At 36.3% G+C, this 26,867-nt stretch overlaps 1 protein-coding gene and 1 long non-coding RNA gene across 2 annotated transcripts; both read right to left on the minus strand.

The window, feature by feature from the left end:
* Positions 1 to 12,146: 12,146 nt before the first annotated feature.
* On the minus strand, positions 12,147 to 14,741 carry LOC114927322 (uncharacterized). The gene is made up of 4 exons (XR_003817643.2): positions 14,713 to 14,741; positions 12,780 to 12,877; positions 12,459 to 12,541; positions 12,147 to 12,335 (listed from the first exon to the last, which is right to left on the minus strand). It is a non-coding gene; the product is annotated as an uncharacterized lncRNA (long non-coding RNA).
* A 7,750-nt stretch (positions 14,742 to 22,491) lies between these two features.
* Positions 22,492 to 24,295, minus strand: LOC140183455 (uncharacterized). Its single transcript, XM_072231899.1, has 4 exons — positions 24,019 to 24,295; positions 23,507 to 23,594; positions 22,924 to 23,424; positions 22,492 to 22,870 (listed from the first exon to the last, which is right to left on the minus strand). The coding sequence occupies exons 1-4, from the start codon at positions 24,293 to 24,295 to the stop codon at positions 22,492 to 22,494; spliced, it is 1,245 nt and encodes a 414-aa protein (XP_072088000.1).
* Between the last annotated feature and the right edge of the window lie 2,572 nt (positions 24,296 to 26,867).

Here is a 26,867-nt window from a genome sequence, read left to right on the forward strand (position 1 = left end):
ATGGTTCTTATATATAGACCTGCTTTTTTTTGGTATATATATATATATATATATATATATATATATATAATATATATATATATATTTTGTTTCTTATAAGTGATTAAGATGTATAGAATAATTTAAATAATGAACCCCAAAATCATTTAAAAATGTATTTTTTTTAATTGTGTTATAATTTTATATTTAGATTTAGATATCTCATATATAAAAAGATGTTGTTAAGTAAAATTGGTTAAAGGTATTTTTTATTTATTTATCATGTGAAATATATATTTAAAAAAATTATAAATATAAATTTAAACTCCTAAAAAATATATTATAATGAATTTTTTAGTAATTTTTATTTTTATTATTAGAAATTTATCAACTCCACTAAAAAGTAAGTAAAAACATATTTTTTTCATCCATTTTTTTTCGATTTTATCATCACTAATCAAATGCTTAGTTGCTTCTATTAGTTTATTGATTTAATTAGCATAGTTATGTATCTTAACACTTTAATAGTGTAGAGATAGATATTTTTCATAAAAAAATGTTAAAAATTTCTCTGATACCGGATGGATTAGATCAATAGATGTGGACCGCACGATGGAGTTAGGATGAATCTGATTGGGGAATAGGGGTGTTCCATTGGGAAGGCATTTTCTCTTGCTCACTATCTGTTTTCTTCGTCAAACTGATTCTCATCGGAGCCTTCTCAGTCACATATCCCTTCTCACTCTCTCTGGAATTCGAGCGAAGATAGAGTCCGATCGGAAGAGGAACAAGTCTCCGGGTGCCGGCGGAGCAGAAGGAGAAGCATAAGCTGAATTTGAACAAGAGGAAGAAGATGTCGTACTGTGGCAATAGCCACGGTGTGGTGGAGCTGAGGTTAGGGCATTCCACATACTGGTGAAGCATCAACGTTTCTCCCTACTTTCCTTTTTGTGAAACTGACTTCGATTCGGTGCCCTGTCAATGACAGATCTCTTCTCACTCTCTCTGTAATTCCGGTGAAGAAAGGTCGGATCGGAATAGGAAGAAGTCTACGGTGGTGTTGGCGGACCAGACTGAGAAGGATAAGCAGCATTTGAACAAGACGAACAAGATGTGATACTGTGGCAGCAGTGACGATCGTGATGGGGGTGAGGTTAGGTATCAGAAAAATATCTGTTTACTCAGTAGAGGAAGTGAAAAAGTGTTGTTAACATTTCTAAACGTAGAAATTTCAAATAATGACATGCATCTTCTAGTGCCATTTATACCAAAGATCTAGGAGCAATTGAATTACTGTTGATATTTCTTGCTTTTCAACTTGGTCCATATTCTTCCAAACTATGACCTATCCTGATAATTCCTACTTTATCAAATTGGTTAGGGTGATCATGCTCAAAATTTTAGATTGTTGTTATGCTATGCTATGATCATTGATACATACTCTATCTACTTTTGAATTACTATTCATGTCGGAGTTTACATTATGATTGATTATTCTACATTGTGTTATTTGTGGGAAAGCTGGTTTCTGCACTCCACTGTTTGATTTGAAAAATTATTTTCAGGTAAAGTATCTTGGTGAGGAGGGTCAGAATCTTCCTGTAGCTGTGGCTGTAGCTATTTGCTCTCCTTGGGACCTTTTGGTTAGTACTTTTTTATTTGAAAGTGATTCCTTAACCTCGGACTCTTAATGGTGTGAGCTGCTGCTTTTTTATTTTGATATAATTGATGAGGTTTTGTTTAAAGTTTAAATTATTTTTTGTTTTTCCCGATATGCTATCTTAACTAGATGTCATATTACCTATTTTATGTTTGCAGATAGGTGACAGATTTATAAGTCGTAGGCGTGTGCAAAAGTTTTATGACAGAGCACTTGCTTAAGGACTTAAAGGATATGCAAAACTGTATGTTTGCACCTTCTTAATTGAGTTTAAGTATATCCTTGCATTCTTCCCTCATCTTTTCCCTCTGTTATCTCTCTTTCGCTTCAACGCTTGCCGTCCTCTCTGTTTTCTTTTGAAACCCTAAATCCAACCTTCCCCTTCTTTTTTTTTCATAGATAGCCAACTCACTCCTACTGCTCCGGATAATCCCTGGCCATTCATGCCCTGTTATCGCTCTCCCTGTCTCCCAAATTCTCATTTCCGTAATGCATATTATGCCGGCGGCTTGCTTCAAGGCAACTGAGGAATCGCATCCCACTTCCTCGGCAACGGCGGTTGCAGCTACAAAGGTCCAATCATCATCTTTTCAAGCGTCTTCTTTGTCGATTGGTAATGGCTCCCTATCCCTCGAATTCAAACCGTGTCTTCTTCCATGTTTTTATTCAATATTATGCCTATCATCTATTTCTTGAGCTCTCTCTTTGTATTTGTGCTTCCTTTTAATTGCATTATTGTGACTTGTGTGCTTTGAAGGAAGCAAATATGAACTCAAGTATGCACCCCTAATTAATGTTTTCAAATATTGGTTTTTTCTTTTCCTTTTTTTGTTTATGTGGGATAACTAATGGGATTCTTATTTGTATGTGAGGTCCATGTTGATTTTGCAATTATCATTAACATTTAATTTAATTTTTTCCCCAAAGATTTTACATGCAAAGTGATTGAGAGTCAAATTTGGTTTTGTTGCCTTTTTTAGTTACCCGTTCTTTAACTGTGCAGCAGCTTTTGGGTTCAGAGAATATGGTTTTGGCGAAGTTAAGTAAGATGGTTTTTTTAATTTTAGAAAATAAAAAATTTTATTTTATATTATCAAAGTGGCAAAGTATTTCTCTTTTGGATTGATGCTTTTTTTCCCTTCTGGTTGTGAGTTAGTTGCGTGTTCTGATGACTGATTGAGTCTTCCTGATGCTATATTGAGTCCGGTGATATCTAGAAGTTTTTTTAAGTTTGTTCAGGTTTGTTCTGTTCCGTGATGCTCTCTATTTAATTTTCTGGCTAGATGAGGTTGCTTTTGTGTGGTTAGACAGTAAAAGAAGAAAATGAAATAAATGAGTCTGTAGCTCTATGTGAATTTGCTTATGAATAACTATTTCATATCAAACTAATTCTGCCTATTAGAATTGATTAAGTTTTATTCATTGTATACTTCAGTAGTATGTCTGTCTTCGCAGAAAATCATCAACAGCAGCCAGAGAAACTAATAGGCTTTCCATATAAAAATGGTTGTGTCTAAGCTAGAATAATTAATAGACTTTGTACATAAGAATGATGGTGTGTCTAAGGCAGAACAACTATTAAAGTTTGCATTGAAGAGTAATGGGGTGTCTAAGCCAGCTGAATCGAATGGATTTAGGATCTCTGTAGCATAGCAGGTCGAGCCAGCGACACCATATCAACCGCATGTTTATAGAGCTGAGTGACAATGAGGTAAAGTGATGAAGTAAGTCTTTAATCACCTTGAAATAAGATACTAGGGCTCAAAAATAATAAAACTTACAATTTCAAAGGTGATTAGAAATTTACTTTTCCAGTTTTCCGATGCTCCACATTTTAGATGATCTTTTTCCCCTTTCATGACCAGAACTGTTTTACTTTTTCCGTTAACTGTTTCAATTATAAATTCTAATTTATGATACAAAAAGATTGGAGCAACTTTACTCTCACTGATTCCTTGGGTTAGTTTAAGATTGCGTTGTTATGGATGCTGAAATGGGTATTCGCTATCGTTTCTGATATTAAAGGAAACATTCCTATTTTATGTTCAGATAATTTTGAAAGTTAGGCTTCTTTTAAACCGGTTTGTACTTAATGATTTTGTTTAACATGGTTTGATGATTTTTTTTTTTATATTCCTAATTCCTATACTATTATTATAACTATATATTTTCTTTAGGCTAAATTAATTTACTTCTTACAGGATTCAATTTATTTATAAAATTATTTTTGGAGAAATGGATATTTTAAGTTTTCAAATGTCATGTTAATTTGATAGCCGTTTTAGATTTCATTTTGTACTTGAAGATAATTTTAAATTTAATATTTAATTTTCTTCTTTTTTTTCTTGGTTTGTGGGTTAATTAAAAACTTTATTCTACAGTATATATAAACAATTAATATCTACAGAAAGTTGACTTTTTTTTAATGTTATAAAAGTTATTGATTCTCTCTATATAAAAAAGGAAATATTATTTTAAAAAATTGGTTGGAGATTTTATTACTAAAAAAAATTTTTACTCATAACATTATTAACAATAATTAACTTTTCTTTTAACAAGTTTCATATTTAACAGGAAGAACCATATTTTTTATTAAAAAAAATACATTCTTACTTATTTTTTACTTATATTTTTTAATTTGTATGTTAATCTGTTTTATATTGCCTACATTTTTGTTAAGTAATTATTTCTTTCTTTTTTTTTTGTCATTTTCCATCATTTCTTTTCTAATTATCAATGGAAAATAAAAATACAAAAAATTGTAAAAATTAGTTAAACTTTGGACATAAAATTTATTGATTCAAAAGTTCTTAAATGAATAGAAAAAATTATATTTACCATATATTTTCTCAATATTTAGTTATTTTTAGCTTTCTTAAGTATTAAAAATTTTCTGATTATTAATTGTTAAATTAATTGTATTGTCTAATTATTCATTTCTCATAACCGTTCTTTAGTGTCATTTATTTTAATGAATTATCTAGATTATTTTAATTGTAATCTTATATCTTCTATTAATATTTTTACTTCTTTAACGTTAAGAAGTTAAGATTAGAAGACCAAGGGTGTCTCTGGTTTCTCCCACCCCCCTCCCTACCCCCACACAGACACACAATAAAAAAAGAAAGTTCACAAACAAAACACACACGCGAAGAAAAAAAAAGGTCAGAAAGAAGACCTAACGTCCTCACTGTGCATCCTCTCCCTCTGGGGTCTCAGCTCACTCAATCCAGAAAGACACCGTCCTACTTTTTGCATCGTTAAACCTCAAATAATCCTACAAGATACAAGTTTGTCATCAGCTCCAGTCCTCTCCGCGTCTCCATTCCTTTGAACAGGTAAACTTTCTGATAATAGAATAACAATTTAACCTTTTGCCCTAACTGTTGCAGTCCCAACATAATCTTCTCTTCACTTTTTTTCTTTTGCTACTGGCATGCATGTATCATTCAAGGAGACGTTCTTCTCCGATTTAAAATGAAAGAAAGAAATTTTTGATTTCCAAAACTACTGATCTGTGATACTTGGATATCTCCAACATCTGATTCTTATTAAGTCCTTTTTTTTATGCTTCCTGTTCGCAGGTTGTGACACGTGGGTAGCTGCTACTTTTGTTAATCAACTTAATTAGAAGCTACATTTAAGGTTACATAATATAATGTAAATTAACATGAGTGGTTTCAGTAATTTCTTTCTCTATATTAATTTATTTATTTGATAATGTATTGGATAAATCTTGCTCTCCATATATAATTTTTTAAAAAAATTTGGATTATGGTATCATAAACATTTTTGGTATTTATCTTTATCTGAATTTTTTGCACGAAAAGAAATTGACAATCAAATTTAGCTTTTTTGCCTTTTTAAAATTTTTCTCCTTCTATATAAAATTATGTGTTGTAAATTACTGTTATTTTAATCGCAATCTATTAGTATATGGTTACATTTATTTATCAATTGTGGTTTTTTTAGGATTTTTTGGATGTGTATTGAATTACATAAAACTATAATTTTGTTGACAGGCTGAGTGCTAATTTATTATATACATAAAAAATATATTTCCTTGCAGAAAATGTTTATTTTTGTGTTTGTATTTAGAAATTTACTTTCTGGACTCATATTGAGTTTATTTTATTTTGTTTTCGTTTTGAACTGAAATATAAATTTAAATAGAAGGTTTTTCATATTTAGAAAAGGCTACCTGAAATGTGAAAAATCATAATGGAAGTTTATGATTGTATTTGTAGAATATCCTGAGCATGATGTTCATGTGGTTTTTTTTAAAACACGGATAGATTTGGGTTGAAATTTTGTTCTGTTTGTGAATTTTTTTCAGATTTTTGTTTGTATTATTACCTTTTGTTTTATTGATTTTAGTTATAAATAGTTTTGGCTTGAAATTTTGTTCTACTTGTAAAAAGATTAATTGGAACCTTTTGTTTCGATTCTTTTTTGTGGCCTTTGATTGCTAAAGAATGAACACTGTGTTATGAGAATCAAATCAAATACTACGATGATAGGTTAAATTTTTTCTAGTGAGATGATTGTTTTATATAAATTATGTTGAATTTGTTCTCTTTTATGTGGTTTATAATATTTATTTGATGATAAGTGAAAGTACATGTTTACTTCTAGTCCTTTTACGTGCTGCTTAAAAAAGTTTAGTTTCATTGAGACATTTGTTTTGCTGGAATTAATAACAATTTTTTTTCGTCTATTTCATCTTTTTTTATGAATGGTTGCTGTTCGTTTTTTAGATTTGTTCTTTTGTCTCGATTCAGTTTTATCAGCTGTTTTTTCTTGAATTTGTTGAAATCCTATTAGGATTGACTTTATTATGATGCTCTCTTTTGCAGTAGGAGACAATATCTATTCTTTCTTCCTGAATCTTTATTGCAAGTCTCTCTATTTGATAAGTCTCAATGGCCATGAATGCCAATAGAAAAGATCCAAACAGGTATGGTGCTGAGCATTAGACAAGATGTTTTCTTTTTTCATTTTCAATTTGATTTTTTTTTTTTATATTTCAGATTAACTTTTGAAAATGTTAATGTCAATTAAATATTGATATTGATGTTATGGCATGTATAGTTTTTTTTTAATTCTTACTAAGATATTTTTCATGTTGTAATTTAATTTTATTGGCTTCTCATCTATATGTAGGCCAGATTTCAGAAGTTGTTGTAATGTGTAAAATATGTTGTGTAATAGTTTTCCAACTTTGTCTCATGGTTATTTTTCATTAATGTGCTTTTAGTGTGTTACTGTTTTTTTATTTTTTATTTTTTTGTATACTTAGTTAGTTGTTTTCTTGATTAAAAGTCTCAGTCTTAAATTCTAATTGTACCATTATGTTTTAATAGGATGTTTTAGCAACACAGGTATATTGGCCCAGCGGAAAAGAGCTGGTTTTTAGATTTCGCGTTTTCGATAAGCAGGTAACGAAACATAATGGCCAATGTGCAGTTTTGGACAATGGTATCAATCTCAATTAATTAGATTTCTGATTTGACTATATGTTCTTGAATTTGTTAAATCTACTATTTTCTGCATGTCTGGGAGTGATTGCTTTGCCCTTTTGTCCCTTTTCTATGGATATTTTTTTTAAATTCATTGAGCTATTTACTGAACTAGAATCTTCTCATTTATTTATGCTAAAGCTTTCTTCTCATTATAATGTTAGTTCAGTTACGTGATTATTGTTCTCTTGTGTTGCTCAGTTGGTAATAATGGTAGATTTAAAAAAGAGGATCTTTGCTAAATAATTAGTTAAAATTATGTGAAGCTTTTTTAGCATGTTTTGTTACACATGAATTAACTTTGGGAAGAACTTTGAATATAGGGTGACAGAGCTCTTCCCCCAAATTTTGTTTCATGGGGAACAATTGGGGCCAATGTTCTATGTCATTGACGAGTTAGATAATTGTTTAGTGCTGGAGGTGATAAGAAAGAATTATCAGTTGCTCATAACTGACTCCTCATTTGAACATATTAGAACTTTCTATTTTATTGGTAGAGGGCATCTGTTTAATTTAGGTATGTCGGTTTTGGCATTTTTTTTTATTTCATTGTGGATAAGGATAACCAACCCATCCGAGTTCACCTTGATCCTGACTTCTATGTTCCTGAGCTAATGGACCCAGAGACACTTGATAATGTATCAAGAGTGTTCTACATAAAGTACACCAGGATGGATGAGGACTCATCAGCTGATGTGATTGTTCTCTCCGGGTCTGAACCATCGGATGATCAGTTTTCATCAGATGCTGATGAAAACAATGATCAAAGTGGGGCACTGCTAGGGGATAATCCCAATGATCCGATAGATTTGTCTAGTGGAAGTAGTTTATCATTGGAGGTTAATGAACAAAGTCACGCGGCAAACGAGTTGGTTGATCCTAGGTAATGCTAGATGTAACTTTTTCTTGTGTTTCTGATTTTAATATCATGGGATAACTTGCTATTTTTCAGTGTGGCGACTAACATATTTGTATTATCCTTAATTAGATACTCTCCATAGGTTTCTTATGAAAAGAAAATCACAGCTTCGGATGTTGCACAACCTAGATTAGTAACTTGATTTCAAAAGAGTTTTTTTTTATCTTTTTTTCTTGCAAGCTGATTGGATGTTCTTCCTAAATTTTTTATGTTTGTGTTAACTATGAATTATTCTTTGCAGTATTTGGCTTCAAAATTCGCTGCGTATCTTAAACTGTGTGGAGATGGCTCAATTTGGACAATCACTGGTCCAGATTCCAATGTAGAGAAGAATGTCTTCTTCTTCCACTTATTGAAAAGTGGAGGAAGAGGTGGAGAATGGAAATTGGAGTTGGGTGGAGGGAATGTTGTAGAATATACAACTTAAAGGAGGGTGATATCATTACTTTGAAACTCGGCTCGATAGCTAGACGGCAGATAGAGTTATCGATCCAGCGACATTAGACCTCCTATGTATAACTCTATTTGATGGATATTTTGAATTATATGTTAATTTGTCTTGGACATATTTTATCTTTTGTTTGATGAACAAATTTATATATGTTGTATATATTTTATTTGTTATCAGTAGGTATCTTGAAATTATGTGTTTCTAAGATAATACATAATAGTAAACTACATCTCTGTTGAACTTTTTTTTTTTCTGTTTTTTTAGTGTCTAACAATTGTTTGGATATCTTATTATCTTTTATTATCTTAGAAAATATGTTATGCCATTTATTGACATATTGAATAATTGTTGTATTCTATTTTTTTTAGTATAATGATAATTTTGTAATTATTCAAAATTAATACAACATGTCTATTTTGTAGAATACATTTTAGTTATATTCTTAGTATTTTTCTTTTAAAAGGGTTTAAATTTCGTGAATCCCGTGCATTGCACGGGTTATCACGCTAGTATATATATATATAAAAGTATTAGTTTCATTGAAAAAATATTATGGGGGCAAATGCCCCCTCTTCAATAAGTATGGGTCCGTTCCTGGGAAGTGACATGTTGATTTCTCATGAATCCATTTTCTTGTCAAACTAAATGCACTATTTCATCTCCTAAGTTTATTTTATAAAAATATTTTTATTATAATTATACTATAATTAACATTTAAGTAATATTGTATAACTATATTAATTTAAAAAAATATCTCTATTATAGTTATATAAAATCAATATTTAATACATTATTTAACTAATTATCAATCGAAAATAATAATAATAATAATAATAATAATAATAATAATAATAATAATATGATATGATAATCAGATGACAATGGCACCAGTTATTATCACTTGAAAATATTTTTAATCATTTTAATTATATTGATACAATTCTAATTTTTATTCATTATCCAATGAGTTTATTAATGGCAAGTTTATTAATTTTATTTTTGGAATGTTCACAGTTTGTATTTACTAAATGATATTAATTTGTCTTGTTTTTACCGAATTTAAAATATTTAATATAATTTTATATATTAAATAATTTTTAAATTTAAATTTATATTTATTTTATTATATTATTTTTAAATTTTAAAATTATTTTATCAAATATAATTATTATTGTTTATTTTTATTAAAAATTATTTTTAATTTGGTTTATCAAATATAGATACTATAACTTTAGAAAGTTCTTTTTTAAAAATTAGTTTTATAAGCTATTTTTAAAAGTAAATTTTACCAATTTTTATATTTAAAATTTCTTTTTTAAAAATACTAAATGTGAAATAGTGTTTTGTATATTGAAATGATCCATTTAAAAAAGTTAAAAAATTTAGCTACTTGTTTCAAAGAAAAATCCAAATCCACCCTAAGTGTTGTTTTGTTATTCATTTTAAATTTAAATTTAAATTAAAAAATGTGAAAAGGCCTTGGTTATAAAAAAATTTGAATAATTAACCTAGATCTAATTTTGGATATAATTTGGGAAAATGCCACATTTTTTACCGATATTAAATTTTGATTGGAATCACAAATAATGTTACATATAAATTTGTTATTATAAAAAATCGGAGCATGTTCGTTACATATATTTTGGGTAATTTTTTCAAAACAATGCAATAAAACTAATAAGTAATTAATTTTTAACAGATATTTGTGTTTTTTTTAACAAAAAAGAGTATATAGAACATTATTATTTTGTGGAAGATTTGGTATTTCACGTTATATGTTGGGACTGTTTAATAATAATAATAATAATAATAATAATAATAATAATAATGATAATAATAATAATAATAATAATAAATACCTGTGTAATTTTTTTTAGATTAAAGCTATACATTTTTTAGTGGTTGTCTTTTTTGTCTTTTGGTAAGTTTTTAGTGGTTGTTTTACCTTAGAAATTAAGACCACCGTGTATTTTCTAGTCATATATTCATATGAAGTTCGAAGCCCATCCATTGGCCTAACTCCACAGGTTTTTGAACAACCTACTTAGCCCAATACTCACCAAAAAAACAATGAAGCTAATTGACATGGTTAATCACAATTATACCACTACAAACCCTCTGCTGATTCATCTGAAAAAGCTGCTGCAAGGTCATTCCACCAACTATCCAATTCAACCACAGTAAATGCGGCTGTCAATATGGGATGAGGACAAATCAGTGACATCAGTTCTACATGTATAGATGTTATACCATAGCAAGACCCTTAAGTTATTTATCCAAACTAGGCCTAAGTAATTGAACGCATTATAAATAATGCTACACATCCAAGTCTTTTTCTTAACTAAATCCATCCAAGTTGGTCTAACATAACAAAAACAAGGTATGACTAACATTATTCCAAGTCTTATTATTTAACTTAGTTGAACTTGATTCATAAAAAACTTAGATATGTAGCATTACTCTAAAGTTATTATCTCCACAAAGTTACACATATTGTACATCAGACAAATTCAAGATATACAGAAAGAACTTTAACCATGAATTACATAAGGTGACTTACCAAAGAATATGTTAGAAACATAAACCAACCTAAACAAAAAAAATTCCAGGGCTATGAAGGATTGCTGGTCAAGGATGTTAAGCACATAAACCATTATATATGTTTGCCACATCAACCCACCAATGATGACATGATGTAATGAACATTTGGGTCTTCTAGTCATCTGTTTATCTCAATACCAAAGGAACAGGAAATTACTGACACAGAACAAGAAGGCAAATGGAAACAATGGTGTAATTCATATTTTAACTTCATTCTCTAGAGATGAAAGATTTAACTGATTATATAACAACTTGTTTTAAAAGAAGAAATGCCAAATTGATATGATGGCTATTTATAATGTCAACATCTAACTTACATGATAAATGCATAGAATTATGAAAGAAAATTACTGATTAGATTGTTATACTTGGGTCCAAACCATAGGTGATATTTTTGTTTATGACTTAGAAGTGTTAAATCAAGGAGTCTGATCTTATGAATGAGTATATGCCATTGGCACCAGCTAAGTTCATCACCCAAATACATAATCAAAAACATTATTTGAAGGGTAGGATGAAAACAAGGCTAACTGATCTGAGCCCTTACCATCAAGAAACTCAGGTGACACACTCAAACCTAGGTCCAATGTGTTGGTGTGGTGGTTACAATATACAATATATTGGTTCACCAGGAGCAGCAAATCTAATTGTTTTACAGTCAAAGCTTACTGCTGATTGGATAAAATAGCTAAGGCCATCCACATAATGCATAGTATAAGAGAAATCAAGTTGGTGCAGAGAATAATTGAAGAGTTTTTCTTTAACATTTTCTGATTTTCATTAGAAGAACTTATCAATTTAAGACTTAAGATTAGCCAAAAGCTTTTCTCATGTCTTATCCTGCCAACATAGGATAATGATGCAAAGATCCATGGTTCACAAGAACTCCAGGTGAGGTGTCACATAAACCAATAGTTGGAAATAAAAATCAATAAAGATCAAGAATTTAAGTAAAAGAGGAAGAAATCTCTTACCACAAATGTTATCTTCATAATCAAATAAGTATTGAGTAAGGATCAACCCAACAAGTGACTCAGCTTGGTTGCAGAAATGTAAACATAGGCAAATCAGAAAAATAATATTAGTCATAAAAAATGTTTAATAATGTCTAAAATCAGAAAATGACCTCTCAGTTGATACATCATCGTTGCCTAGAGAGGCAAGCCATAGATTCACTGTTGAATCTGTACCAGTACTGTGTAATATCTGCATCATGAAAATAATTAAATAACCTCATACACAAATGAACAAATAGAAGAGGTTTGTAAGTAATTCATTATGCTTGTGTTTGTGTGTGTTGTGTATGAAAGGGAGAGAAAGAGAGATAACCAAGATCATTCTGTCATACTCAGGGTTACATTTGACAATCCATGTCCTCGCAATACAAGTAATACAGATTGCCAATCAGATGTCTGCAAAAACAATATCATGATTATAAAAGGAAAAGCTTTTAATTCAAATTGCTTATTTTCATAAAAGGAAAAGCTTTTAATGGCATAAAGACATAAGTTATTTGGAAATCAAAATCATGATTATAACACGAGGGAAGAATGGAATAGAGAGTATTTGTTTTTCTACATATTATTTCTCATTATCCTTTGTTATATAACTAAGAAATGAAACAACTCTTCAATTACAGGTGATAGTTACCAATGCGTATGTCCCAGAAACTCTTGGATGGAAACTTTTAGCTTTCTTAGATCCCAGATATGTATCCCAGACTCATGTTTTGAAGTAACCTGAATAGACTATAGTAATTCAACTGAGTTAATAAGAATGGAATATGGTAGAATATTACCATCTCAAAAGTCAGCTGCTATGTAAACTGTGAAGTGGCATAATTTAAATTAAGAGTAAAGTATTGTTTTTCTCCGTAGCGTTTAAATCGTCCTATTTAACTTCTAAACATTTTAAAATCGCTTCAATGTTGTGTTGCCTTTAGTGATTTGTTAAAAAAATTGACGGTATATAACAACATTGAGACGATTTTAAAACATTAGTGACTTAAATAGGACAAAATGTTGGAAAAAAAAAACGATATATTACACTTAGAAAAATTACCAAATTAAGTAAATGAAAGTGAATTTTCACGGAATGAATTGCATTTCGAATTCAAGAATTTCACTCATTCTTGTAACATGGCTAGTAGATAAAATTTTAGGAAAGAAAAAAAGAGTATGGTACATATTAAAGTATAAATTATACCTTTCTGTCTCTAATATACCGAAATTTTTTAATGTTTAATTTAATTAAACTTTATTTTTAACCTTGAAATAAATTTTAATTTTATCCTTTAATAATATCAATTTTTTTTACGATATATAATTATTCAATTTATTTTTTTTTTACTTATAATAAAAAATAAACTTACTTAAAATGAAAGTAATGTGATTAAGAGTAATTTACTTAGATGTGATTAAAAAAATAATTAAATATAATAAAATTAAAATTTATTTCAAAGTTGAAAATAAAGTTTAATTAAATTAAACATTTAAAAAAAGTACATTAGCGACAAAAACATTTAATTTTTACTTTATCGTATATGTATCATGCTCTTTTTTTCCTTTTTCGGAAGTTTATCTATTAGTCATTTTACAAGCATTCATGATAAGTAAAAGTCTTGAATTTGTAATGCAATTCATTCGGTTAAAATTTACTTTCATGATAGAGTAATGTATCGTTTTTGTCGTCAACGTTTTTCGTCCTATTTAAGTTCCTAACATATCAAAATCGTCTCAATATTGTCCTACCCGTCAACTCTGTTAACAAATCACTAACGGCATGACAACATCGAGACGATTTTAAAATGTTAAGTACTTAAATAGGATGATTTAAATGTTAGGAACAATTTTGGGACTTACCTCAAACATTAAGGACAAAACCAATACTTTACTCTTAAAGTATCTTTCAACATTTGGGAGGAAGGAAAAACAAAGCAAACATAATCTATGTGTATATTTGAATCTACAGCTGAATGTCAGTGATAACAATGCTGATAATTCATCTATAATCATTGGTGAATTTCAGGGGAAAAATGCTTACAACACATTATATTAGACAGATTTTTAAACCATTTTTAAGAAATGTATAAACACACCTAACACTTCAACAATGACCACAAAGTTCAAGTCATACAAGTACGTGCTACCTTTAGGGTGATAATCAACACTGCGCACACGGGAGCATACAGCTGAAATAGTCTTCCTAAAATTCAAAGAACCCTATTAATCGACAATAATTCCAAGTGATACTAATTCATACTAAAACTAGTTGCTTGCAGGGGAATATATAACCTCTCCCTCAACCCACAATAGTGAACTTCACGTGAAAATAGTAATTTACTTAAGAAAAGGGAAAAAACTGGAAATATATTTACTTTCAAAACTAAACAAAATCGTGTAATGATGTTTCAAGATGGCTAAAATCAAGTTACCACGTAATTCAAAGTTCCAATAAAACTAAACTAACTTTCCTCATTTTTTAAAATCAAAAACATGTTTGTGCTCACCATTGTAGAATATTATCATCATCTATTTAAATAAATCAGTACAAGAATGAATTATGTTATTTGAACATTACATACCCCATTGCTCTAACATCCCAGAATTGGAGGATGATTCTAAGTTGCAGCAACAGATTCACATCATGTGGATCCCATGTTCACCAGATTCTTGTGGACATGCCAGCTGAATCTTCTGATTGTATCTACATTTTATGTTGGGGTTCATGTTAGTCCAACAGTCATTGCCCGCCATTCGCAAATATGGTATATTGTAATCACACGTTACTATGTAAAGCGGATTCTTCAAGGTATTAAAACTATGATTATCAAAGTCCAACACATTTACATTCAAATACAATGCTATCTAACACCAATATCCCTAGTAACTTTGTGTTGTCCAACTTTTATGCAGATGGGGGTTAATATTGAGTTTCTTTCTCCAACCCAAATAATCAAACCATAAAATCATAGAGTCAGAGTCATCCAAACTACAGCTAGCATTTAGCAATCACACTACCATGAATTATACACTCTAGACTCTATTATCTAAGACAAATAAGACCCATTATGGAAACATATAAAATCTATTTCTTAGCATTTTAGGGAGATCCATTTACAAATTCTTCAATCATTTTCAAAATCTCAAAAGAATAGCTTCCAACAAAACAATTATCTTCAGAGTTGATGAAGGAAGAAATAAAATAACTAATCCATTGATGACATATATTAATATTACACTTTCAAGGAGAATGGAATAATTTCCTTTGGTTTTTTAACTTTTAAGGCCTGAGGGAGCGAGAAATCATTTGTTTCACATTTGCATGTGATTAAATGATCTTTCATCATTTTACTCTCCATATTTGTCATGTGTACAACATTCAACATTTCAAATCATTAACTTATTATAACAAGTGATGGTTACTTGGATAACAATATCATGTGTTTCAGTTCAATATAAATTTTTCTTATGCATGCATGGGGTCACAACTTCATATACTTGTGCAGTTTTTTTGGAGCAACTAGACTCACAAGTACAGGTTTTCCTCATTGATGCTGATCAATTTTCACGCTTTCCAGATGGGCACCAGAGAATACTGTTTGGGAGTATTTCAGTAAGGATTAAGAAGACAAAAAAATAGCGTATGAATCAGGAGAGAATGTGGATACATTAAACAATAACAATAACTCTCTAGGAATAGCCCAAAAGAGTAGTATAATTAAGCTAGATTATATATCTTTTTAAAAGAACGTTAACATTTGTCCTAAAACATTCTTCAACATCTTAGATAATTACCAAACCACTAGCAAGACTTAGCATATAACATAACCTGAATTCAAAAGAAAAACAATATTACCTACAGATAAATCAAAATCAGCATATAGGGAATATATAAATTCACCATTTAATCTTACCAGCAAGAGCGTCTAGCAATGTAATTTTTCTAACAAAGCCGACTTACTGGTTCACCGACGCAGCGGTCGTAGGCGGATCAGCTGCAGAAAGACTGCGACAAACGACGCGGTGGTCAAGACGACCCGAGTTGACGAAGCGGCGAAGGTGAGAGGAGGCGTTCTGTTCCGTCGTGTTTCCTCAATCGTGGCCAAGCCAACACTATTCCTGGCGGCGGTATTTCCTTGGGATCGTGAAGTTGAGATCCAAACAAAGACTAAACCTCACGCACCGGTATCAGCGGCTTCGGGAGAAGACAGAGAAAACGCAACAGAGAACAACAGTGAGGGAAGAAAGAGAAGGAGGAACTAAAGACGAACGGTGGTGCTTGGTGCGCCGATGGTTCTTCCGGCAGCTGTGAAGCCCAGGGCAGAGGCAAGGAGCCGCTGGAGATGCTGGGTAAGCCCAGAATAAAAAGAAGATGGGTGATAGCTACTTTAGGCCCAATTTTAATGCATCAAATATATTTGTTGCTTTGGATTGAAGATTGATTTTTTATTAACGGGGATCTAGGAAGAATTTTAAAATCTCTTTTAGCAGTAGAATAGAAATAAGACACGGATGGATTGAATATAGTTAAAATGTCGATCTAATCTGCACTAAATTCATGGATCGGATTTAATATCTACATTTTTATATTATGTGATGCCAAATTTATAGATGAATCGAATCTAATATCACGATCCGATTCTATTAGAATGCAAATTAAATCGAATCCGATCCAATAACTATGCGAATCAAACGAAGATAAAAATAAATTTAATAGCCCAATTAAAATAATTTTATTAGTAGTTGATCTATTATAAATAAATATAGTAAAAATATAATTATAATTATTATTTTTAGTGATAAATTCTTTTCTTCTTGATTAATTGAAATTCTCTTTACTCTCTCTTTCTCTTTCTTTCTTTCTATTAGTCTTTAATTAAAAATTTTCATATTTTCTCTATTTCTTAAATTCTTGCTCTTTACACATATAAAAAAAAAGTAAAAATAATCACAGGATCCACATGTTATTGACTGACGGATCCAAAAATTTTAATAATAGAAACAAAAATAATACATAAAATATAAAAATTAACATTAATATATTTGAATATTTAAAATTTAAAACCTATTATCAAAATTCTTCTCATTTTAATTAACAAATTTAAAATATATTAATTAAAGGTATTTTCTTTTCATTTAATATTTTAGTCACATTGCTTAATATACTTATTACTAATACAAGATATAATATAATATAAAAAATATTACTCATTAATTGAAGAATCTATTAAAAAATATAACTTAAATTGAACAAATTCGATTCTTTTTATAATCGTGTAGGAGAGACAAAAAAAATTATAAGAAAAACAAAATTTCAAATCAAATAATTATATATATATATATATATATATATATATAATTTTTTTTTTCATTTAAGTGAAGAATTTATCATACTTATAGTAGAAGTCGTTAGACAAAAATAATTATTAATTATATATAACACTGCCAAAACTATATATATATTATATATATATATATATATATTATCTCATCAACTATTAAGAAAAACTACTAAATACTAATAGTCTATCTAAATTTAAAAAGCTAGATTTAGATTTGAATAATTAAGTAATTGGATTATTATATTTGCACCTTTTAGTTGAGTAAATATGATTTTATTCGATCTTAATAGATCAAATTCATATAATACAATAACTTTTATTATTATATTAATATTTAAATACAGGGACATGTATATTATCACAATAGATTTTTTTATATATATTTCTTTATTTTTAAGATTCAATTGGGGGGGCAAATAAGGAAATCAGAAAAATTAAGCATATTATTATCTTATTTTCTTTTTTGAGATTGAAAGTGATCGTCAGAATAGTAGTGTGATTCGGGTCTGTTTTTATATTCGAAATGTATCGAGTCTATGTATGTCACCAAAAATAGATAATAATTTAGATAAATAGAGATTGAGAATCATGATTATTTAGGATTGTTTGGTGAAGTTAATCTGATCTTTTAGATTATATCAAATTTTTGATAATGCACTTTGTACTAGATGTCTCTGGTACGGGTTGAGAGGATGATCGGAAACCTGTGGGTCGAGGCGGATGTCGGACTGTTTGAGTAGAGCGGGCGGGGGAAGTACCTGCAAAAGACACTCCGACGCTCAAGTCAGGATGGATCTAAGAGGGGTAAGGTGAGTGGAATGAATGATACCTGGAGGGACCTGGGTCCTCTTATTATAGGCGATGATAGTTATCTTATCTTGTTTGGCCAAGATAAGAGAGGTGTTTGAATTCGAAAGTTGGTTAGGAGCTCTGAAGGGCCGGTTCTGGGCCTTCAAGTCGAAACGGATTGTTCCCGAGCAACCGGGTATGAGGGCTGCTCCGTGCGCAGGATCCGTGGGTCGGATCCGTAACAGTTGCCCCCGCAGCGGGAGAGCGAGCGAGATCGGGCTGTCGCTGGGAGACGTTTGTTTCGTTGCGGGCTTCGATTTTTTCTCGGGTGACCGTCTGGTTCCTTCGAGATGAGTCGGCGTCTTGGTTTCGTGTCGTGGAAGTTTCGTCTGACCGTTTAGGTCTGACGTGACTCTTCCGTATCAGTCGCGCCCGTTGCGTTCTTCGAGGCGTTACTTTTTTCGATGGGGGTATTATTGCGAGCCGTGTTTTTTCTTTTTGCCCTCGCGTTTGCTTTGCTTTATGGGGGTATTTTCGTCGTTTCACTTTTTCAAAACCGTTTTGGTTTTGCTTCTTCAGTTTCCTCGTCTTTGTTTCTCTATTGCTTCTTTTTTCAATCAGAGTATTTTCCATTCTTCACTTCGCGTTCTGTGGTTTCGATTGGTCTTCTTCTGTGGCATTTTTCCTTCGGGTTTACTTTCTTTTGATTTATCAGGTTGGTATTTCTTCGTTTCTTTTTGTTTCTTCTGCTCTGTCTTCTGCTGCCTTTGTTTTGTTTTTGCTAAGTGTAGCTTTAGAGTAGTTTTATGGTGTTTGTATGGTGGTAGATAGTTCTGTTGGGTTCCTAAAAAAAGGGGGGGCGAGTGCCACCGTATAATTGGTGGTGTGCGGTGGTGGTGTTTGTTTTTGGTTTCATCCGCCGTTTTCTGCCGTGAGGTTTGGCTGACGGTGGTGCTCGTCGATATTTTAGGTATGGCTCGCCGACGGACGGAGGGTGTGAGGGCTCCGGTGGCCCCGGCGGGGGGTGTTCCTGTCCTTTTTTCTTGGGTCACTAGTGATGTTTGGGGGACGCCGTCGCGGATGACGGAGGCGGACCTCCAACGGCTCCGTGATGAAGGGGTTGTTTGTGGGGGTGGCGATGCTGAACGCCACTATGAGCTTTCCCTCCCTGGGGTTGACGAGAGGTTTGCTATACCAATCTCGACTCCCCGACGGTGCCGGATTGGATGTGGGTGTATGAGGCGATGTTTACCCGGCTCGGTGTTCGGCTTCCCTTTTCTCCGTTTGTCCAGCAGTTATTGAACCGGTGCTCCGTGGCCCCGTCCCAGCTACATCCGAACAGCTGGGCGGCGATACGGTCTTTCGAACTTGTTTGTGATTTTTTAGAGCTACCTGCCTCAGTAAACGTTTTCCTTTTCCTCTTCTTGTGTACTCTCCCGACTAAGGAGGGGAAGCACAAGAAGGGGTATGTGTCCTTCCGAGCTCAGCCCACCGTCGTGTTTTCGGTTTGTATGAAGATTCCTTCCATGGTTTTAAGAGTGGTTATTTTAAAGTTCGTCCCGCGAGGGGCATCATTCTTTTGGTTGACGCTGGAGGGTGAACGTCGGTTCCCCACTTATTGGAACTTTAAGGCTGGTCCGTCCGTGTTTACTCGGGTTTCGAAGGAGTTTCTGTCCCCGGAGGAGCGGGATATCGCTCTTGTTCTGTGGCAGTTATTTGGAGAGCGTCCTCTTAATCCTTGGACGTGATGGGTGATCCGGTTGCTTGCCGGTCGTATGTTGGTGAGTGTCGTGTGTGTCTGTTCTTTTCTTGGTTTTTGTGTTTTGTTTCCCGTTTTTGTAACTTGGGATTTTGTTTGTTGTTTCCTTGCAGTTGAGATGGCTGTGGCTTGACATCCTTGGCGCGTTTGAAGGCGGCGATGGCCCAGGAGGAGGGGTCGTCGTCCTTGGCTACTCCTGTCTCTAACCCTGCCGTGGATTCTCAACCGGTTTCTCAGGAGGAGGTTCCCTCGGGTGCACGGGCCGATGCTCAAGTTTCTCCTGGTCCTGTGAACTCTCCTGAGGTCGTCGTGGTGACGGCTGCTGAGGCTTCTCGGAAGAGAAAAAGGCCAGAGGACCCGAGCAGCGAGACTTTTGAGGATGAGGGTCTTGTGCCCAGCGTGATGGACCGACGCTTCGATGCCCCGGGGTTTATTGACAAACACTTGATGCCTGGAACGGAGCCGTATTTTGATGGCTGCGATGTTTCGTTTCATGCTAAGTCGGTGTATCGTGCTCTCCTCCGGTCTGCTGTCGTTGTTCGGAAGGCTGAGCCCGTGATGGCTCAGGTTGGTTTGTTGGATAAGAAGCTTCGTGATCTCAGGCTGAGGTAGCCAAGTTGAAGGGGAACTTGAGGCTGCCGAAGCTGCGAAGGAGAGGGCGGTGAAGTCTTCTGAGGAAGCCGGGGCGGAGATTCTCCATCTTGCCGGGGTTGAGACTTTGCTTCTTTCTCAATTGGCAGAGGAGCGGCAGCGGGCTTCAGATGCGGGTTCTCAAGCTGCCGTGCTTCTCGCTGAGTCGGAGGCTCTGAAGGCCGAGGTTGCTGCCTTGAAGAGGGAGAAGACGGGGCTGTTGGCTGACGCTAAAGATGCGATTGCTGCTACCGAGGAGACGATGAAGGCACAGGCCCTGGTGCTGGCTCTGGGCGTGGACGTGTCCGTGATGGGAGCGTTCAGACCGTTCGTGACGGCCAGATTGTTGACCTCGAGTAGCTTTTTTATCTTTGTAATTTTTATTTTGAACTTGTTTGTTTCTGAATATTTTGGATGGCCAAGGGCTGTGACATTGGGAACCGTTTAATCGTATTTTCGGCCGTCCGGGCCTTTGTATGTTCCGTATTATGGTTTTTCGGCCGTTCGGGCCTTTTATATGTTTGAGCTATTCTGTTTGTTTTTCGTTTCCTCGGACCGTCGTTTGGTCGGGTTTTATGGATATCCGTGTGTGGCCTGGGGGTGATCAGTACCCCAGTCGTGGCCGTGTCTTTTGTTCCGTATTTGGGACGTGTAGAAAAGTAGAAATAGCTTTTAATGGAATATTTATGAATGGTTGGGCCTCGTTAAAACCCTCCGTTAACGGCGGAAAGAGTACCCGAGATTAAAACTTAGATGAAAATCCTTTAAAACCTTGGAAATCTGGGAAGAGAAAAAATATAAATAAAGGATAAAAATAGAAAGGAAAAAATAAAGGGGTGACCTATTTAGGTCGGTCTAGGTGTAGTATCGTCGCAAGTTGGCGGCGTTCCATGTCCTCGGGACTTCGTCGCCGTTGAGCCGTTCGAGTTTGTACGCCCCTTTTTCCGATTACAGCCTTGATTCTGTATGGTCCTTCCTAGTTGGGGGCGAGCTTTCCTTCTCCTGGGGTCGGGGGACCGATATCGTTTCGTCGTAGGACGAGGTCGTCGGCCGCGAATTCTCGTCGGATGACGCCGTGATTATATCTTAAGCTGATTCTTTGTTTGAGTGCGAGCTCTTGATGTGAGCTATGTTTCGTTCTTCGTTAATGAGGTCTCGTTCTGCTTCTTCATCGTTACCTCCGACCGTTTTTCTGGGGCTTGGGTCTCCGATTTCTACTGGGACGACTGCTTCTACGCCGTACGTTAATCGGAAAGGCGTTTCCCCCGTGGTCGTTTGTGGTGTTGTTCGGTATGACCATAGGACCGATCCTAATTCGTCTGCCCACAGTCCTTTGGCTTCGTCGAGCCGTTTTTTTAGTCCTTTGACGATTATTTTGTTGCGGATTCCACCTGTCCGTTTGTTTGGGGGTGTTCCACCGAGCTGAAGCGATGGGATATGTGTAATCCTTCTAAGAACTCTCTGAATTTTTTGTCGGTGAACTAGGTTCCGTTGTCCGAGATGACGACTTCGGGGATTCCGAATCGGGTGATGATCTGTCGCCAAACGAATTTCCGGCACTGGGTCGCCGTTATGGAGGCCAGAGGTTCGGCTCGATCCATTTGGTGTAATAATCTATGGCGACAATGAGATATCTGAGTTAGCCGGGAGCTGTAAGGAAGGGCCCGACGAGGTCGATCCCCAAGTGCCGAACGGCCGTTCTGCCGATATGGTGCTGAGTTGGTGTGGGGCGGCTTGGTGGATATTGGCGTGTCTTTGGCATTTGTCACAGCTTTTTACTAATTGTATGGAGTCTCGAATGATTGTGGGCCAGAAGTAACCAGCCCTGATGATTTTTTGGGCTAATGTTTTGCCTCCGACTGGTGACCGCAGCAGCCTTCATGGATTTCGCGGAGTATGTATTCCGTGTCCCCGTGTTCGACATATTTGAGTAGGGGTTGCGAGAAACCACGTTTGTATAGTTGTCCTGCTATGATGGTATAGTTGGCGGCTTCCCTTTTTATTCGCTTTTCCTCTTTCGGGTCTGGCGGCAAGGTTCCGTCGAGGAGGTACTGTAGGATAGGGTGCGTCCAGGACTCCCGATTTGAGGACGTCAGATGGGCGTTGATTGTTGTTGATACAGAAGGTGACCTAACGACCTCCTGAATTAGCGATTTGTTACCGTGTCCCGGTTTGGTACTGGCCAGCTTGGAAAGTAGGTCTGCCCTAGCGTTTCGTTCCCTGGGAACATGTTGTATAGTGATGCTTTCGAACCCTTCTTTTAGTTTGTTTACCTTGGTGAGGTATTGTTGGAGCAGGGGATCTCGTGTCTGGTAGCTTCCGTTGATTGGGAACTGACTACCTGGGAGTCGTATTTACCTCTAGGGCCTTTGCTCCGACTTCTCGGGCTAGGGTCAGGCCTGCTAGGAGGCCTCGTATTCTGCCTGGTTATTTGATACTGGAAATTCGTATCGTACTGACTGTTCAATTGTGATCCTATTTTGGTTTTGAGTATGATTCCGGCACCTCCGTGAGTGGAGTTTGACGAGCCGTCGACGTGCAGTTTCCATGGTTCGAGGGTGAGCTTTCCCGGAGTCATTTCGGCGATGAAATCGGTCAAGACTTGTGCTTTAATAGCGTTCCGGGGTTCGAACTTGATCTGGAATTGGATAACTCGATGGACCATGCTAGCATTCTTCCTGCTAGGTCGGGTTTCTGTAATACTTGCTTGACCGCCTGGTCGGTTCGGACCGTCACGGGGTGAGCTTGGAAGTATTGTCGCAGGCGCCGGGAGGCTGTAAGGAGGGCGAAAGCAAGTTTTTCTAAGCGTGAATAGCGAGTTTCTGCATCCTGTAAGACTTTGCTTATGAAGTATACGGTTTTTGCTGCTTTTTCTCGTCTTCGCGGATAAGAGCTGCTGCGAGTGCCTCTTCCGTTATGGAGAGGTACAGGTAAAGTGTTTCCCCTGTTTGGGTTTGGCGAGGATAGGTGGTTCCGCTATGACCCTCTTGAAGTTTGGAATGCTTCTTCGCACTCCGTCTCCCATTTAAAAGGGGCTCCTTTTTTCATTAGTTTGAAGAAAGGGATCGCTTTTTGAGCCGATGCCTGAGAAAATGTGATAACGCGGTCAGTCGGCCGGTGAGCTTTTGGATGTCTTTAAGGTTTTTGGGGCTTGTCATCTTGAGGACGGCACGACATTTCTCCGGGTTTGCTTCAACTCCGCATTGCGTAATCATGAAGCCGAGAACTTCCCTGCCTCTATTCCGAAGGCGCATTTGCCGGGTTGAGCCGCATTGGTGTTTTCGTAGGGTGTTCATATGACCTTGAGTCGTTGTTAATGTTCGCCGGATTCAGTCTTGGCGAGCATATCGTCTATGTAGACTTCTAACTGTTTTCGACAGGTCCCGAAAAATCTTGTTGACAAGTCTTTGATAGGTGCTCCAGCATTTTCAAGCCGAAGGGCATCACTGTGTAGCAGTATGTTCCGTCTGGGGTGATGAATGCTGTTTTTCTTCGGTCGTGCATCGGAATCTGGTTGTAAACGAATATGCGTCCATGAAGCTGAGGTATCGATGGCCGGATGCTGCGTCTACTAATCCGTCGATGTTTGGTAGGGAAGGCGTCTTTCGGGCAAGCTTTGTTGAGGTCCGTGTAGTCGACGCACATTCGTCATTTCCCGTTAGATTTCCTTACTAGTACGACGTTGGCTAGCCAGGTCGTGTAGGGGAGTTCCCGGATGAAGTTGGCTTCGAGTAGGGCTTTGACTTATTTTTTGACTTCGGCGGCTCGGCCTGGTGACATTTTTCGTCTCCTTTGTGCCACTGGCTTAGCTTGGGGGTCCACGGTTAGATGGTGGGACATTAAGTCGGGGTTAATTCCCGGCATATCGGCTGGTGTAAATGCGAACAAATCTCTGTTTTGTCTCAGGAGTTGGGAGAGTTCTTCTTTGAGGTCGTATGGGAGGTTTCTATTAATGAAGGTGTATTCCTCTTTGGTTGGCCCTATTTGTAGCTTTTCCATGTCTCCTTCTGGTTCTGGCCTAGGTTGGCCGTCTTGTCGCGCATCTAGTCGGCTAGGAATATTCCGACCGCATCTCGGGATTTTTTCCTTAGGGCTAGGCTGGTGTTGTCGCATTCGGCTGCGACCTCTCGGTCCCCGTGAATGGTACCCACAGAGCCGTCGTTGATTATGAACTTCATGAGGAGGTATTTGGTAAAGATGACTGCGGAGAATCATTGATTGTTTTTCTTCCGAGAATCACGTTATAGGCTGTGGAGTCTTTTAAGACTACAAATTCAGATAGGATTGTCTTTTTTGATTGCTGTTCCTATGGTGATGGGGAGGGTAATTGAGCCATCTGGTTTGAGAAAGTTGTCTCCGAGTCCCGTGACGCCGTGGCGGTGTGTTTGGAGGTTGTCGTTGCGGAGCCCGAGCTTGTCAAAGGCTCCTCGGAAAAGGATGTTGGAGTCTGCGCCGGTGTCTACCAGTATCCTTCGTATTAGTCCTGTTCCAATTCTGGCTGAGATGACGAAGGGGGCATCTTCGGCTGAGTGCCGTGTTGGCAGTCCTCTGGAGAACGTTATCGTGTTGTCGGCCGTGGCGATTGGGCTTGGTTTCTGATAGCCATCACCTTGAGATATTTTTTCATTGCTAGTTTTGACTTGCTCAATACGTCCTTGCCTGTGATGATGTTCACAATGATGGTCGGGACTTCCTCCGGGCTCTCCTGCGGGCTTGCTTTCGAGTTCTCGGGTTACGCCCTTCTCCTTCCGGCGACTTGTCTCTCTCTGCGCGTCTCGGTTCTCTGATGATTTTGGTGAGCTCCGGGAGTTTGCCATCTCGTATGGCCTGTTCAAGAGCGTCTTTAAGGTCGAAACAATCTTGTGTTTTGTGGCCGTAACCCCGGTGGTAGTCACAGTAAGGTTTTGTTGCCTCCATCCTTTCTTTGAGTTGTCGGGCCTCGGAATGATGCCTCGATCTTCTATTGATGGTATATCTCCGTAATTGGTGCTGTTAGGGCGTGTAATTAGAGAATTTGCCTATTCTGGTGGCTGGTGGTCGCCTAGGTGGTCCCATTGATTCTCTTTGGGTGATGGGTTATGACGGGGAGCCGAATGCGTGTTGGGTGTTGGCGTGCTGCCGCTTGTTGGCAGCAACGACCTGGCTGACTTCTTCATCGTTGATGTAGTCTTTGGCGACGTTCTGGATTTCGTGCATGGTCCATACTGGTTTAGTAGTGAGTATTTGTGAAAATCTTCATTCATGAGCCGTTAGTCAGGCAAAGGCTTGCAACGGAATCCGTGAGTCCATCGACCGTTAGGCATTCATCGTTGAAACGTCGAGGTATTTCCTTGTGGATTTTTCTTGCTTTTGCGTGACCCCTAATAAGCTGATGGGGTGTTTGGCTTTGGTGATTCTGGTCGTGAACTGGGCCATGAATTTTCGTGCTACGTCGTGGAAGTTGGCTATGGACCCGTTTGGGAGGGCGTTGAACCATTTGATCGCTGGTCCGGCAAGGGTTACCGGGAAGGCTCTGCATCGGACTGCGTCGGCCGCTCCTTCTAGGTTCATTCTGGCCTCGAAGGCCGTTAGATGTTCCTGAGGGTCTTTGGTTCCATCATACTTCATGTCGGTGGGTTTGTCGAAACCTTTGGAAGTTTCGCTCTTAAGATTTTTTCTGTGAAGGGTGTAGCTCCCATTATGGTGTGGTCGTTTCTAGTTCATTTGGTGTGTCGGTATCTTCGATCCTCGTCTGAGTCGTGTTGACGACATAGATCATGGAAGCGCTGCGGTGGTGTTTCTTGTTGTGTCGCCGCTCCGGAGATTTCTCGTGTCGGTGGTCGCGTGAGACGCTGCGACCGTCTCTCCTATCGTGTTGTCGGATTGGCGACCTGCCGCGGTGGGATCTTGACCTGGAAGTCGTCTGGCTTCCGTGTTCGTTGTTGTGCTTTTCTCTGTTGGTCAGTTTGCCTTCAAGTTCCTGGACCCGGAGGCAGAGATCCTGGATGATCTGTGCTGCTTTGTCCCTGGCTTTCTCAGGATATCGCGGGTCTGTGACGACGTGTTCGTTCGTGTGGTGGATAGTACTTGCTATTCTAGCTTGGTTTGTGACTTCCTGGTGTTCTGTGGTTGGGCGATGTAGTTGGGAGTCATCCTGGCTTGAAGGGTTTTCCTCTAGGACGCCCTCCATCCGGTTCGACTGTCGCAAGTCCCCACAGACGGCGCCAATGTACTAGAT

Source organism: Arachis hypogaea, unplaced genomic scaffold (genome assembly GCF_003086295.3).
Source record: "Arachis hypogaea cultivar Tifrunner unplaced genomic scaffold, arahy.Tifrunner.gnm2.J5K5 arahy.Tifrunner.gnm2.scaffold_184, whole genome shotgun sequence".
Taxonomy (NCBI): Eukaryota; Viridiplantae; Streptophyta; class Magnoliopsida; order Fabales; family Fabaceae; genus Arachis; species Arachis hypogaea.

Coding starts and splice junctions, on each gene's coding strand:
- LOC140183455 (XM_072231899.1), bottom strand. CDS start 24,295: ATGTGCGTCGACTACACGGACCTCAACAAAGCTTGCCCGAAAGACGCC. Junction 23,595..24,018: donor TTCGGGACCTGTCGAAAACA/GTTAGAAGTCTA, acceptor AAACCCAAACAG/GGGAAACACTTTACCTGTAC. Junction 23,425..23,506: donor GAGAAAAAGCAGCAAAAACC/GTATACTTCATA, acceptor CCCTCCTTACAG/CCTCCCGGCGCCTGCGACAA.